Source organism: Rhea americana, unplaced genomic scaffold (assembly GCF_003343005.1).
Source record: "Rhea americana isolate MKP2758 unplaced genomic scaffold, rheAme1 scaffold_150, whole genome shotgun sequence".
Classification (NCBI taxonomy): Eukaryota; Metazoa; Chordata; class Aves; order Rheiformes; family Rheidae; genus Rhea; species Rhea americana.
Window position 1 is genome coordinate 2,241,040 of NW_028185595.1, and position 13,927 is coordinate 2,254,966.

General features: G+C 43.3%; 1 protein-coding gene across 1 annotated transcript in view; it reads left to right on the forward strand.

Moving 5' to 3' along the window:
* Positions 1-13,147, forward strand: part of TNFRSF11A (TNF receptor superfamily member 11a) — a 30,337-nt gene extending 17,190 nt beyond the window's left edge. The window contains exons 7-10 of the mRNA XM_085299586.1: positions 627-734; positions 2,610-2,662; positions 4,320-5,160; positions 9,524-13,147. Of these exons, the coding sequence (XP_085155712.1) occupies positions 627-734; positions 2,610-2,662; positions 4,320-5,160; positions 9,524-9,936 (1,415 nt within the window). The 3' untranslated portion in view covers positions 9,937-13,147. The remainder of the gene's footprint in view (positions 1-626; positions 735-2,609; positions 2,663-4,319; positions 5,161-9,523) is intronic.
* The last annotated feature ends 780 nt before the right edge of the window (positions 13,148-13,927 follow it).

The following is a 13,927-nucleotide window of genomic DNA, read 5'->3' on the forward strand; positions in this document are numbered from 1 at the left end:
TACTGTAATACCCATGATCTCCATCACATTTACAGCTCTTTCATTTTTTCAACCTGCTAATTTCCATACACACATTATCTATATAAAGGCACCGGCTTATCTCTATGCTTCTTTTATACTAATGGACACAGCTGAATTTAAGTCCCTTGTTGCCCATTGCCCTTTTCTCTCTCCAATGTGGATATGCTACCAGGGAGACTGCTTGCCTAGCCCATGGCATTCCTTCACAGTCTGAGATGAAAGCTGAATTTTACTGGCTGAAATTTATAATCCCCATGAGCTACATATCCCCCTTCTCCTGAGGCAGAGCAAGCACAGCCTGTGGGCTGGCAGACTGCAAGGGGACTTTCAGAGGAGCCTCACTGGCTTACACCTCTCTAAGACACCRTCTAGGACTCTATTTTTCACTGAGATGGCTCTGCACAAGGTGCCCTTAGTAAGGCTACTTATCACAGAATTTTACCAGCGCTTAAGCTATTGTCCTTATTAGAGAAATCTAAAATCAAATAGGAAGAAAAAAGACTCTGTGGAAAAAAATATGGAAAAGCAGATAAAATAAGCAAAGATTGTAACACTGCTGAGTATAAGCTGTTTGCTGACAGTACTATCTTTTTTATGCCCTACAGGAACAAGCAGGATCTTGTACGTGTTGATTGTCATCTTGTTTTTTGTGGCACTAATTGGCATTGTCATCTTCATCGTATACTACAAGAATAAGGGAAAAAAGCTCACAGGTACATTATGGCTAATGGTATTTGTGAATGTGACAGCTGCATGGTTCTGTGAGCGCTCTGATTTCACAGGTAACCACTGGATTAAGAAACTCAGGTGCCGTTTTGGAAGTTCTGTGCTATCCCCATGTCTGTCCGTATGGATGTGTTTTAACCAATGCAAAGCCAGGCTTCCCATTCCTTTCCTCTAGGGCAGGGAGCATGTTGCACTTAGGCACAATGCATATCGTTCTGGCATCCTCCTGCAGCCTGCACAGCGAGGTGGCTGCCCGCGGGGCGCCCACAGCTGCACTGTGGATGAGGGAGGGCCAGTGCTGGGGGCACGGCAGACCCCCGGACGGAGCGGAGAGGGCAAAGACTTGGGGGTCTGTCGCCACCTCCTAGCTCCTTTGTCCCGCTTCYGCTCCTCCCCTGAAATCTGCATCTGGATTAGTTAAAATACAGATCTCAAGACAAAAGCTTGATGTGTATTTGCAGACATGATGGAGGCAATTTTCTCATCTGAAGGCCAAAGCTCTGATGAGGTACTACAGAAATACCAGMAGGAGCAGAATAAATAGTAAAAACAGAAAAACAGAAAAATACTAGGAAAATGTACTAGATATTGCTGGGGCTTTGAATATATTATGAATTTGAGGGAAATACTCACAGAAGTTACTCGACTTTGTTTTAAGCCTTGAGTCTTCATAGTCAAGGACGTACTCTTACTATTCTCTTTATTTTTTATTTTCTCCCTCTGAACTTGAAAAGCTTTTCCTAATGTTTTTTTTTTTGTCTTATTGTCTTTCCCAAGCCTTAGGAATTTATGAAATGTTCTAGGAGCTGTGGAAGGGAAGAGAGCAACCCTCTCTTGTAAAGTATGTTTTACCCTGTGTTTTAGAAATAGGCTGCCTCTGCCACACTAAACATGGGTTGTGCTAAATCTGGAATTCCTGGGATGGGCTGGAGGAAATGGTGACTCTCCTTGCAAACCAAATACTTGAGATGCAGAGCAGGTTTCAGGGGAATGCTCTTTATTTGACACTCCTATTGCCCTGCTGCTCTGCAGTGACAGTCTTTCATTGCCTTTGAGTGGTGAATCCTGCTAACTAGAGCCCCAGGGACCTGCAGGCTCAGAAAGAAGTCATGCCTGCTTGGGAGCTGATGGTAAATGTGCAGACTTAACATCAGGGGAACAGACTCATTACTGGGAACTGGCAGTGGCTAAGTAGCTGATCTGTCTGCAGACATATGAAACCAGCACAAGGTTAAAATGTACACAGAACCTGAGCCCYTCAAAAATCTCCTGAAAACGAAGATATAAAGCAAGAAGAATGTTTCGGTTAAGTAGTGGTCTCTGCTATAAAGTATTGTTGGATTTGAAGCTTTTCCTTTGAAGATACATCGATTAAGTGAATTTCCCAATTAAGCACATCCTGATTAAGTGGAATATGCCGTATTTGAGCCTGCCATCCCGTGGTTTCAGTGGCTTACCCTCTTCCCTCCAGGCTCCTTGCTGCTGTCTGAGAATGGTCTTTGGGCCATTCATGTGACTTCTCTTGAAATAGACTGTACGGCTGCAACTGGGTCGGGATCGGGCCACTCATAGCTCGGTGACATATGACCAGGAAAGAAACTCCATTTGATGTGGAACACAGTTTAACTGTGATCTATTTTGGGAGCTTGGAAACATTTGTTCCACAAGAATATATCCCTATTCCAGTTACAATGAATCCTCGGCTAGACAGCCGCTGGGACGTTTGAACAGTCAGTAAACACAGCCTTGATGGTTTATGTTTAATGTAATATTATGGATTGTGAATAGCTGTATGTGTTTAGGTCTGTGGCCAGCTTTAGTGCCTGCTATACATTACAGCTGCTGTTTTGTTTTCCCTACAGCAGATCTACAGAACTGGGCTAACGAAGTGTGCAGCCAAATAAAAGGAACAAAGGTAAAGTCTAGGGCATTACAATTTTCTGCTTATGCTTTTTCTTTATTATATTCCTGCCACTTCCCTGGCAGTAGCCTCCACATTAACATTTGGCTGGAAAACAAGTTTACTGTTTCTCAAAAAACCTTGTAACTTTGGCTTTTTCAGTCTGGTTCCTGCGAATTTGAGGCTTATGAAATGTCCAGTAACTTCCCTTGCTTCTGAACCACCTCTCTGCTTTCAGCCAGTTTTAATAGTCTCTGTGATGATTAAATATTTATAAGAGGAGAAAGTTCAACATAAGCCCCCCAGTTACTGAATATCTGAGATTCTACCTAAGAGAGAGCCATTATAAATCCTAAGAGCTGGAAAAACTTCAGCTGGACTTTGCATCTTTTTACATATCAGAGAAACCTGGATTTGGGGCAAAGCCAAGAATACTACACATGGGAGACATCAGGCACAGATCCGTCAATTAAAGGGAACATCCTTGAGACCCATTAATTCCAACGCCTGCAGAAATCCTTGTTGTCCACTCGGATATGAAAGAAAGAAAGACCTTCCAAAATGTTTTGCTGCAGAACAGCCCCAGATCCTATGACTGAAACACTGGGAGATTCAGGTTCAAGCTGTTATGCACTTGTGCCTGATTTCCACCAAGGACACAGACTGCAGTGTCTCAGGTCCCCAGTGCATGCTCTCCCCACCAGGCCAGTCCAGGAGCTCTTATCTAGTTGAGTGGTTGCAACACTCAAATCCTATTACTACAAAGGAAACTTCTTGAGAAGGCAGTTCCTCTTTTGTCTCATGTCACTTGTCCGTGCAGCCTCCTGCAATGGCAGCGGGATGGAGGGAGAAACGGCAGCAGTTAGTGGCCGCAGCATTTAAATGCTCTTCTCCATCCTGGAAGAACTGAACAAATGCTAAAAACAAAATGTGGGTAGTAATTTGCAGCTACCCATCATTACAGCCTGACTTGCAGGTACTGAAGGGAATTCTTCACTGCCGCCTCCAGTATTTTCCAACACTTTTTGTGGAGCTGCAACCAGAAATGTAGCTTTACTTTGAAAAGTACTGACAAAGTGACATCATAGGCTTTTGTATTTATTGTCCTAACTTACTCCAGGTTAAAACAACCTTGTTTATATGTGAGGGWTTTTTTTCTAGCTTGTCCTGGGTCATCTGAAATAATCCATTTTTTTCCTACATATAGCCAATATAAACCAATATAAAGTTTCTGCTCTCAATAGGACCTTCACAGGTCTACAGCCCTTCAAACACAGATAATTCAGGGTATTCAAAAAACCTATAACAAATTAGACCTTAGTATCATTCTATTGATGGTTTGTAAGGAACAGCAGAATGCAATGAATCTTATAGATTTATTGACTGTCAAGGGCCATTTGAAAAACTAACAATAACTCTCTCTCATAATTAAATATTGCTGTCTCCCAGGCCACCAGATTTTTATCCAAATACCCACTGAGTACAACACCACTGGTCATAGTTTTGCAACAGGATAGAATTATACTTCAAGACTCAAATACAGCTGGTGCTGCTCACACTCAGCAGCTACACGTCAAAGAAGAATTACAATCTGCCTATTTCTTCTTTGTTTAGAAAATAACCTTCTGCTGATTTATTTATTAAAGATGTTTTTCTTTTGGACTTCATTTAGGAGCCTCCCAGAGATGTGTTTGTTACCACCAGTATAACAAACGCTGTTGCTCCCCAGATTTCTGAAGGAACGTGCCTGCTGGGTCCCACTGGTTATTCTACCCCCGCAAACACATCTTGCACCAGCGGTCACCATTTGTGCATGAACGGCAGCCCACAGACAGCTCCACACGAGCGGGCAGGGAACCTCCAAGAGTTTTCTGTGGTGTCTGAGACAGATGATGACCATTTCCCACCAGTTCCCATGGAAGATGAATATATGGATAAAGATCTCAATACTGCTGATTATTTATCTTTACTGAGTCGGCCTGACAGTAAAACTGTGTCATCATTTTCAGAACCAGTGGAGATAGGGGAGAATGATAGCTTAAATCAGTGCTTTTCAGGGACTGGGAGCACAGAGGACATATCTGTTGCTCGGGGCTCTGACCCTTCCTCCGAAATGGATGGTACACATGCTGCTATAGACAGATATCTTCAGAAATCTTGCCAGCATGCCCACAGCTGCCCAAAGGAAATAGACAACAAAGACACAGATCGTTTTCCAGCAAACCATGACTCGGAGAAGATCTGTGTGAGGTGTGGCATTTCATACAGGGAATCTCCCAGAAAGTGGAGTAAACCCTACTGTGCAACTGTTGACAGTGCCTCCACCTCCCCAGAAATTGGATCTTATGCACAGTGCACTTGTGGCTTGCATTTTCTCTCTGCTGGTCAGAGCACTCTAGCAAGTGATCGTGGTATGGAAGATGCATCTTCTGATGGTCCCGACACAAAGCAGCAGCATACAAGAAGCACTTCAGGGACAAACAACAGTACTTCAGACCTTCCACCAGCATCTGGTAAGCCCAGTAGGCTTGACTTATACGCAGTCATGTGGGATTATTCTCAGTGATAGCTCATTATTACTCTAAGGGTTTGATTTAGGAGAAGGAGGGAAGAACAAAATGAGACCTGGAATTTATTTGAGAGATGAAAATGAAATAGCAAGGCCATTGGATTTGCAGTGAATTTTGCAAACAGCATGAGCACCATGAGGGATCATCATCCTGTGCTGATCTAACCAGCAACGCAAAATCCATCTTCTGGCTGCCACTGCAGAGGCCAGGCAATTGTTACGGAAACGTTTTCGTGATAGCAGTTTGTGTGTATTAGAGTGAAGTTAGGAGGAGGAGAGGACAGTGGCCCAAAGGCTGAGCTGAGAAGGGATGCTCAGCTTTCAGATGGACATTCTTCCATTGGACAGTCTGCACATGCTTTTTAGTTCTCGTCATTAGGCTTAAGTCCAGTTAGAATCATATGGTGGTCAGTGACGCCCCAACTGAAGCTGTAACCGAGTGGCCGTGGTTGGTCCAAAAGATTATTCCCAGCTATCTGCTTTTAGCACTTTCTCTTAAATTTGCTCATATGTAAGCATTCCCCTGAGAATAATTTCATACAGGTGTTTCTTCTCCACACAAAAGTGCTCTGTCCCCTTAACTGCCCTGAAGCACAGTTACTGAATAAATGATTTTTAATGGTCAAAAGAAATCAGAAAAAACAAAACAAAAAGAAAACAAAAAAAAACAACAGAAAAAACACTGAAGCAAAACTAGCAGAAGGGAAGTAATGAACACTTTCTGAATGAAACCTTCCTCCCACAGACTCTTCTTCAGTATAAAAGTCTGCAATCTGCTTGTCATGTGTTATTAGTCATTTTGGATTATAATCTCTTAAAGAGAGACGCTCTACTTTTATTTATGTCTGTGTATTGACAAGCATAATGGGACCTGAGTTTTGCCTGGGACATCTAAGTATTGCTGTAATACATATAGCAGCCATAAGCAGTTCTTTAAAACTGTATAGTGCCTTGAAGTTTCTCACAGATATTCTTGTCAATCTGCCAAAGCCCCGAAGTGACATGGCCTTTCCCTTCTAAACATACGTGTCAAGCAGGAATCTGAAAGTGCTGCAGTATTAATCCTTCTAAGAGCTGATTCTCTTTCTATTGCTTCAGTTTCCTGAAATCTTGAAACAGATTTACTGCCTGATAAATAAAAACTCAAAGCTAGTAAAAAGAACATAAGATTTTTTCGTGGAAGATGACTCTGAGGTACAACTGAAAGTCAAGTTGTATCTGGCACTGGAGAAGTACTGCTTTTCTTTTCAAATCCAACAAGAAGAGGAAGAGAAAATATGTAGGAACGGTAGGGAAAACAGGAAGGCTTGGATTTAAGTGACATGCTGGAAAGGACTTTCTTAGATATGCTGCATAATTCTTCATATATGATTTTAATTGCATCTGTACCTTTAGGTACGTACATGCTATAGTGCCATCTGGTGAAATCTGGGCAAATATACAGTGTTTCTAGTTTCCCATAAGCTAAGTATGACTGCCAGGGGGTACTGTTAGAGCGGTAAATGATACGAGAGTGTCCATTTAGTTAATCCATAGTAAATACAGCGTGTTGGCAGGGTGTTCTTATTCTGCTGGCAGAATTGCTGTGCTCCACTGGCGACATCTGTTTGCATGTGAACTGGGACGGGGCTCAGCAAGCGGTTCCTCACCCAACCATGCCCCAGTCCTCACTGGGGCCACACGCAGAGCTGTAGCAGCATCTGTCATTTTGCTGTATCTTGTGCAGTGCCCCAAAGGGATAAGGTGCACACAAAATAACTTTTTGTACAGCTTCTCAAAGCAACTGAAGCCACTGCATGCAGTTGTACTGAGAGACAACTGCACAAAAGAAGGTGAATGGAAAAATGGGAGGAGAAGCACTAGGTAATTCCATGAAACTTTTTTTAATTCCTTAACATTCAAAATGACAGGAGAAATTGCAGAACTCTGCCACTTATGACAATCCTGCAATATCAAGGTAACCTTCTGTACAGGCACCGCTTACAGAGGTTATCATCAAAGATGGATCTAAGCCTTCAAACAGTCTTTTGAATCCCTCCAAGCCTGGAAACAGTCTGAACATGAAGATCTGGTTCGTGAGCACCTCGAGTCCTGAGTACAACTCCAACACTAAGCATGAGCCTTAGGAAGACTTAGGCAACTCGTGAGTAGGGATGGTTTTCATAGAATAATAGAATCAGTAAGGTTGCAGGGACCTCTGGAGATCATCTAGTCCAAGCTTCAAGTGAGTGGTCCATACRGGGATCGAACCCGCGATCTTGGCATTATTAGCACYGTTTTACAGAGCCTTTTGTTTCTAAATCCCAAAGCAGCTTGGTTCAGCAGTTCTGACCATTTAAATGCTATTAGATGGCTCTGACAAAATTAATCACTTGCATTGCTCCTGTCCTTAGTGAATAATTACCACAGAAATTAGTCTATCATTGTAATTAATATCAGCAGGTAGTCTGGAGAGATCAAAAGGCTGAAATATTGCAGAGCATGATGCCTTCACTTATCCTCTGAAGGTGTCCCTTATATTTCCATGTTGGAAGCACATTTCTTAGCACATTCCAGGAAGCTCTCATGACCATTTTCTGTGCTTCCAATATTCATCTCTGAGCATGGTGTCTTCATCTAGCAGTGAAGAATTACAGACCACATTCAACTAAACATTATAAATGTGTTAAAACTCCCTTTTCTTTTTTTTCCCCATTCTCACATAAATTTCTAAATTCCTGATTTCCTACTGAACACTGGTAAACTTTTGCAATATATTTTGTGAGCAGCAAGCACTCTGTATAAAGGCAAACAGTTATTTTGAACCCTGATTATGTGTAACAGAGAGTCACATTGATAGCAAAAAAATGAACTGAATACAGGAGAAAGAGCTGGCAGAAAAAAAAATCCTGCAGAGAACACTTATTCACACCTCATGGTAATCAGCAGTAAACAAAAATCTAGCAATGTAGTGGTTTAACTAAAATAAATACAGTTGCTTGAARGGGCCTATTAGAGAGCTGCTTAAGTGCTACCAAGCCTAAGCTATGAACGTGTACAGATCTTACCACTACTGAAATCCAGTTGTGGTATATAAACATCACCTTTGACTGCCAGAAATGTTTTTTGGGGCAGGGCCATGCTCAGCTGCAGTGAAAATGCCAGTGTCTTAAGTAGTGAGGAAAGTATTGAGAAAATGCACAGAATTGTGAAAACATTTAAGATCAATCCACAAGTAATGGTTACGTGGAGCACAGTAGGAAAAACACTTTGGAGGAAGAGTGTGCATAAGCTAGGAAGATGGAGCTAAATCTTTGATTTGGTTGCAGTTTGTTTTAGTTAGTGTCTTTTAACTTGGGRAAAGTTTGTTCTTCTCAGTTATATTCTTTCCACTTTAACGGAGGTTTATAAACCCCCAGAGCCTGATCGTAGAACCGTAGAATCAGTAAGGTTGGAAGGGACCTCTGGAGATCATCTAGTCCAACCYCCCTGCTCAAGCACTTCAGTCAGTGACTCAGTTCTTAAATGACAGAAGGGTTGAATTTATACTGCGAGTTCTCTAAAGGCCAGCAGGCTTTCTGAAAGAGCGGTATGTTGTAACTCTGTTAGGTCACTACAGTATGGACTCTGCTTCTTCACTGTAGTCAACAYATATCCAGATAAACCCAGGAGAGCGTGACATGTGTACTGGAGTTTATCTACATAGAAGATCAGAAGAATGTAAGATAATACACTAAGCTCCATGTTATTTGGACACTGTGACAGTATGGCCTGACATTACTATTTTAAATCTTTCAATATTTATTCAATAAACTAGCTATCTATTCCACATGATAGGATTGATTCTTTACTAAGGGGAAAAAAGAATATGGTATCTAGGAGTGTGTGTGTGTGTGTGTGTGTGTGTGTGTGTGTGTGTGTGTGTGTGTGTATTGGAAATTATTATTATAATTGGAAATAATAACGATTTCCTAACTAACTGCGTGTGGAGGCAGTATGGAACCAGCTTGGCTACCCTGAGGTAATGGGAGAATGAGGTATTGTGATATCTCTTGCTTCCAGGAGCTCAATTTAGGGAGAAAACTTTTCTTAATGTTCCAGGAAGATTCCCCATAGGTGACAGGCTTGGTCCTGAGGAGGCAAAAATGGAAATAATGAAAGGGCCCAGTGGAAGGCATTGATTATAAGAGCATCTCTATATCACGGGTCAAAAACAAGGGAACAAAATTAAAGCGATCACACTGGATTAAATTCACTGTGCTCAACGTTCATCTCGTGAGAGAAAAAATTAATCACATGTCCCTTCTTTTTTCCCCCCGCTTCCCCAGGAAATGTGACTGGAAACAGTAACTCCACRTTCATTTCAAGCGGACAAGTAATGAACTTCAAGGGAGACATCATTGTTGTCTATGTTAGTCAAAACTCCCAGGAGGGGACAGCGGCCGCCGGAATAACCGACGAGAACGTGGGGAGCCCCGTGCAAGAGGAGAACCTGAGCCGCTGCGAGACTTTTGCCGGCAACACCCAGCAGTACAAGGAGAAGTGCGCCGAGGTGCACGGCGCGGGCGGCGGGGGGCTGCAGAGCGCCGGCACCTACGAGCGGCGCCCCAGCGGCCCCGTGGCGCAGGAGCAGAGCCCAGCCGGCGGCGGCGGCGGCGGCAGGCGCCGCTACGGCGGGGCCTCGCAGCCCGTGCAAGAGGAGGGGAAGCTGGGACATTTCTCGGAGAAGGTGTTGAACTGACGTCAACCGGTGTCCTTCCGAGTGTGACAGCGAGGACACGGCCGAGGGCCGAGGCGCTGAAGGGCAGCCCGCGAGGGGCTGTGGTGGGATGCACGGCTGGGCCAGCTGCCAAAACCCGTGTTGTTGCAGCAGATTCATTCGTTCGGTGACTGTTGCTACCCCCTGGTGTCTCCCGGGAAATTTTCCAGATGGAAAGGACCATGCTGGTGCCCGTGCCTGTGATGCTATTGCTGTGGAGGTTGCTGGTGGGAATAGACACAAGCATGCATGAAGCCAGGTGTGCTGCTGCCATTGCAGAAGGAGCTGCATGGGTCGGGAGGACCCTGTGCCTCTCTCCTTGGCRGTGCGGTGGGCACCCCACAGACCCCCCATTCCCTTGTGCCTTTGCACGGGAAGCAGCAAAGGACAGTTTAGGCGGTTCTTTGGGTTGGGGGCTTTGCGAGGAGGGCAGCCTTAATTGCTGGGCGTACAGGGTATTCCTGGAGTATGAATAACACTGTGGAGCAGCGTACTGAAAGCAGCCCCTCAGCACTGCCTCAGATTTTTTCCTGGATGGAAATTTTGGAACTGTTTAAGGTGAACCCTTTGGCTGGGTCTCGGGCTTCCTTGATACCTTGGGTGGTGGAAGGAAGTGATGGTCACCTTTGCTTTCGAGATTAGAGCCGTTGCTGACCTTTGCCTCCTCCAGAGAATCAGATGGCTTCAGCCCTTCCCATTGCTCTTCGAGAGAACAGACACTCTGGTCTTAAACCAGTACAAAAGTCAAGATCCTTGTCAGTCTGTTATTAACTTGTAGGTATGTATAGGTACAGTGCTTCCCGGAGCACACAATAACAGGTACAATAGAGCTGATATGCCTTAAAAGCATATCAAACAAATTCTCAGCAAAGAATATTTATAGTTTTGGACCCTAATTCACTTCTTCCATATTGCATCTCTCCAAAGGAATTCAACCCCCTGAAGTTGCAGATAAGAGTAAACTTTGCCTGACACTTTGTTGGATAAATAATGTCACTGAAGTTTAAGGTACAAGCTGCTAACAGGTAGAGGAGGGATCTAAGATAATTAGTTGTAGACATTTCCTGAGTTATGAGAGAGGGAGTGAGTACCTGAACAGGGAGAATTTGGTCAGAGTCAGACATGCATTCCCTCATCTGCCCAGACAATTTTGTCATTCTTTCTGATATTTTCATGAGTAAGCACAGATTTAGTTAGGCAGTGTGGAAACAGACCCAGAGTTTGGCCTATTTGGGCTGAAATCAGAGTCTAACCACTCTCACACTAAGAGCTGATGAGCTACATAAACGAAGGATCTGATTTAAAGAATAATAATAATTGCAGTTAGTAGAGAGTCTCAGCTACTCAACTGGATTTGGTTCAGGTCCTGTATCCTTTAGTCTCCTCCACCAGCCACTGTGAGGAGAAGGGTAAAGGGAACAAAGACTTGGGGAACTCCCAACATGAAAAGATGACATTTCTAATGTTTTCCTGACAAGGAATAGTTTTTGACATTCTCCTGCACATGTGAGTGCAGCTCACAGTAGGCTATCTTCAGTCCAAGCCTTCAGAAAGATCTGTCATACATTTCCTACTAGATAGCTAAGGGATCTTTTACCTAGTGTGATCTCATCTGCCTTGACTCTTTTAGCTGAAGATCTCTAGCTAGAGAGGATTCCTTTTCAGGTAGGTTTTAGAGCCAAGAGATTCACTGAATAGCTGCTTTCTTTCCAATAGTAGTGCTCTGAGGGTGAAGACCACCTATAAAGCTAACAAAGTGACCACCACATCATAAAGAACTTCTCATCCATAACTGAAAAGCCACCTTCACCTCTCAGGAGAGTAATTCCAAACTATTTATATATCTGGGATTTAAAGTTCAGCCCAAGCATGCAAGGCTGTCTCTTGGGCACTGGGAGAAGGAGTCTCACTAGGTCCATTCTGGCAGGCATCATGCCTTTTACAATCGTGGATGACATTTTGCTAAATATCAGATCACCATTCCTGTAGACTGCCTGAACTTGCTTCAGAAGTCTCTGAGAAATGCTGGCATCTGATAGAGTAATCCATCAAGGCCTGTTTAGTCATACAGCAAAGAAAATATCAGAATAGTGTATTTTTGTGTTTCTCAGGCCTGTCAGCATCTCCCAGGTCATTCACAGTCACTACTTTACTTTAGGGTCTGTGAACATCTTTGCATGGACTTGAAAAAACTAAGAGAGCCTAGCCTAGACTCAGGTGGGTAGGTTGTCCCACTGAGTGATGGCCCAAGCTATTGTAACCTCTACTCCTTTGAAGGTGTGTAACTGAGGCTGTCTTATCTGTGGTAGTGTTTTGCCTTTCCTGCTGGATCCTTTAATGGGGATCTGTAACTTCATTAGGCCTAACTCTATATCACCTTGCACGGGTATAACATGGAGAAGGAAGCAGGGACATACATCAGATTCATGCAAGGTGATATGGACTTTTCCCACTTTGTTTCTTTTTTTCAGTCTTATTTTCCTGAAAATTACTTATCCAGGACACCACTCAATCAGCCCCACTTGTGCCTTTGCACGGGAAGCGGCAAAGGACAGTTTAGGTGGTTCTTTGGGTTGGAGACTTTGCGAGGAGGGCAGCCTTAATCACAGCCCAGCAGGATGGATTGATTTTTCCTGCCCAACTCTGGGTAAACTAGCTATTTGCAGGTCTCCCTTCTTCTTCTTCTCTCTCTGTAGCTTCTTTTTGTGGTTTGTATGCACAGCCACTAGAAAAGAAAGTAGATAGAGAACAGGCTCAAAATTTTCATTTCAGAGAAGACAGTGGGAAATTCACTATTGAGCTCAGTGAGAACACATTTTTACTCTCAGTAAAGGATCAGAAGATCCTACTGAGCAAGATTTGAAATTAGGATGATCAGCAAGCATGAAAATGGTTCTTATGATCTCAGCATTGTGGCCACCGCTTAACGGGGAAGCATGAYGCACCGACCCTTTTTCTTCTTCCAGTTTTTACGCAAAAATGAAGAAACCATACCACTGTGCTGCCTGTTCCCTGGCTCTCTACTTGTCTGCTTAGACATGACCCCAAAGGGATTTCTGTATCTTTGTGATTTCATTTGCCATTGGTTGGAGCAGGGGCTGTTTTTTAACATCTGGTTGTACAACAGGGCCTTATGCACTGGGCACTAATTTGGTTGTTATTGTAATACACATAATTAATGATAATAAAAGTCTTAAACATCTACTTGAAATAAAGTGAAGATTTTGTTCGACTAAGTGGAGAAAATTGAATACATTATTATGTACAGAGAAAACAATGCATTATGCCCATGCTCATTTTGACAAAAAAAAATCAGTATGAAAACATGAATGCTGTGGCTTTTGTAACCTTTTTTGTATGTCAATTTGTTTTACAAAAGGCAGGTGCCTCCCTTTCTGAGTATGTACCACAATAATGCACAAGTGTATGCACACATGTGCATGCAATCTAACAGGAGCTTTCATGGATTTTAACGTGGTAATCTTTTACTGTTRAGAACCTGACATTAGGTTCCCATTTATTCTTGAAGTCTCAGCCTACACAGCATACGTTCTTACAAGTCTTTCAATCTGAGGGGTCGCTGCATGCATTATCCATGACGGATATACTAGGTGCTCTTCAGAACTGAAGGGCAGCAGTAATTCTGCACATAATCACAGGAAAATTGGGAGAGGTCTTTTGCCCAAGGGCAATGGAGCTGCTCTTCTTACCTGCATGAAAACCAAGATGGGGTTAGAGGGTCGATATACACAACAAGTGCTGTTAATCCGTATGTGATGCTACACAGTCAGAGACTGGAAATTGCTCTGTAAGGTTTACAGCATACCTGGGAGTAGCATCACTAAAATGTGGTTAACTGCTATTTGTCCATTCAGGTTCCTCATCCCGTATCATCTTCATGGTACCCCAGCAACTACAGTGCTGTGCCTATCACAAGAGAGAACCACGCTGAAAGATGCCTTTATGCTAATCA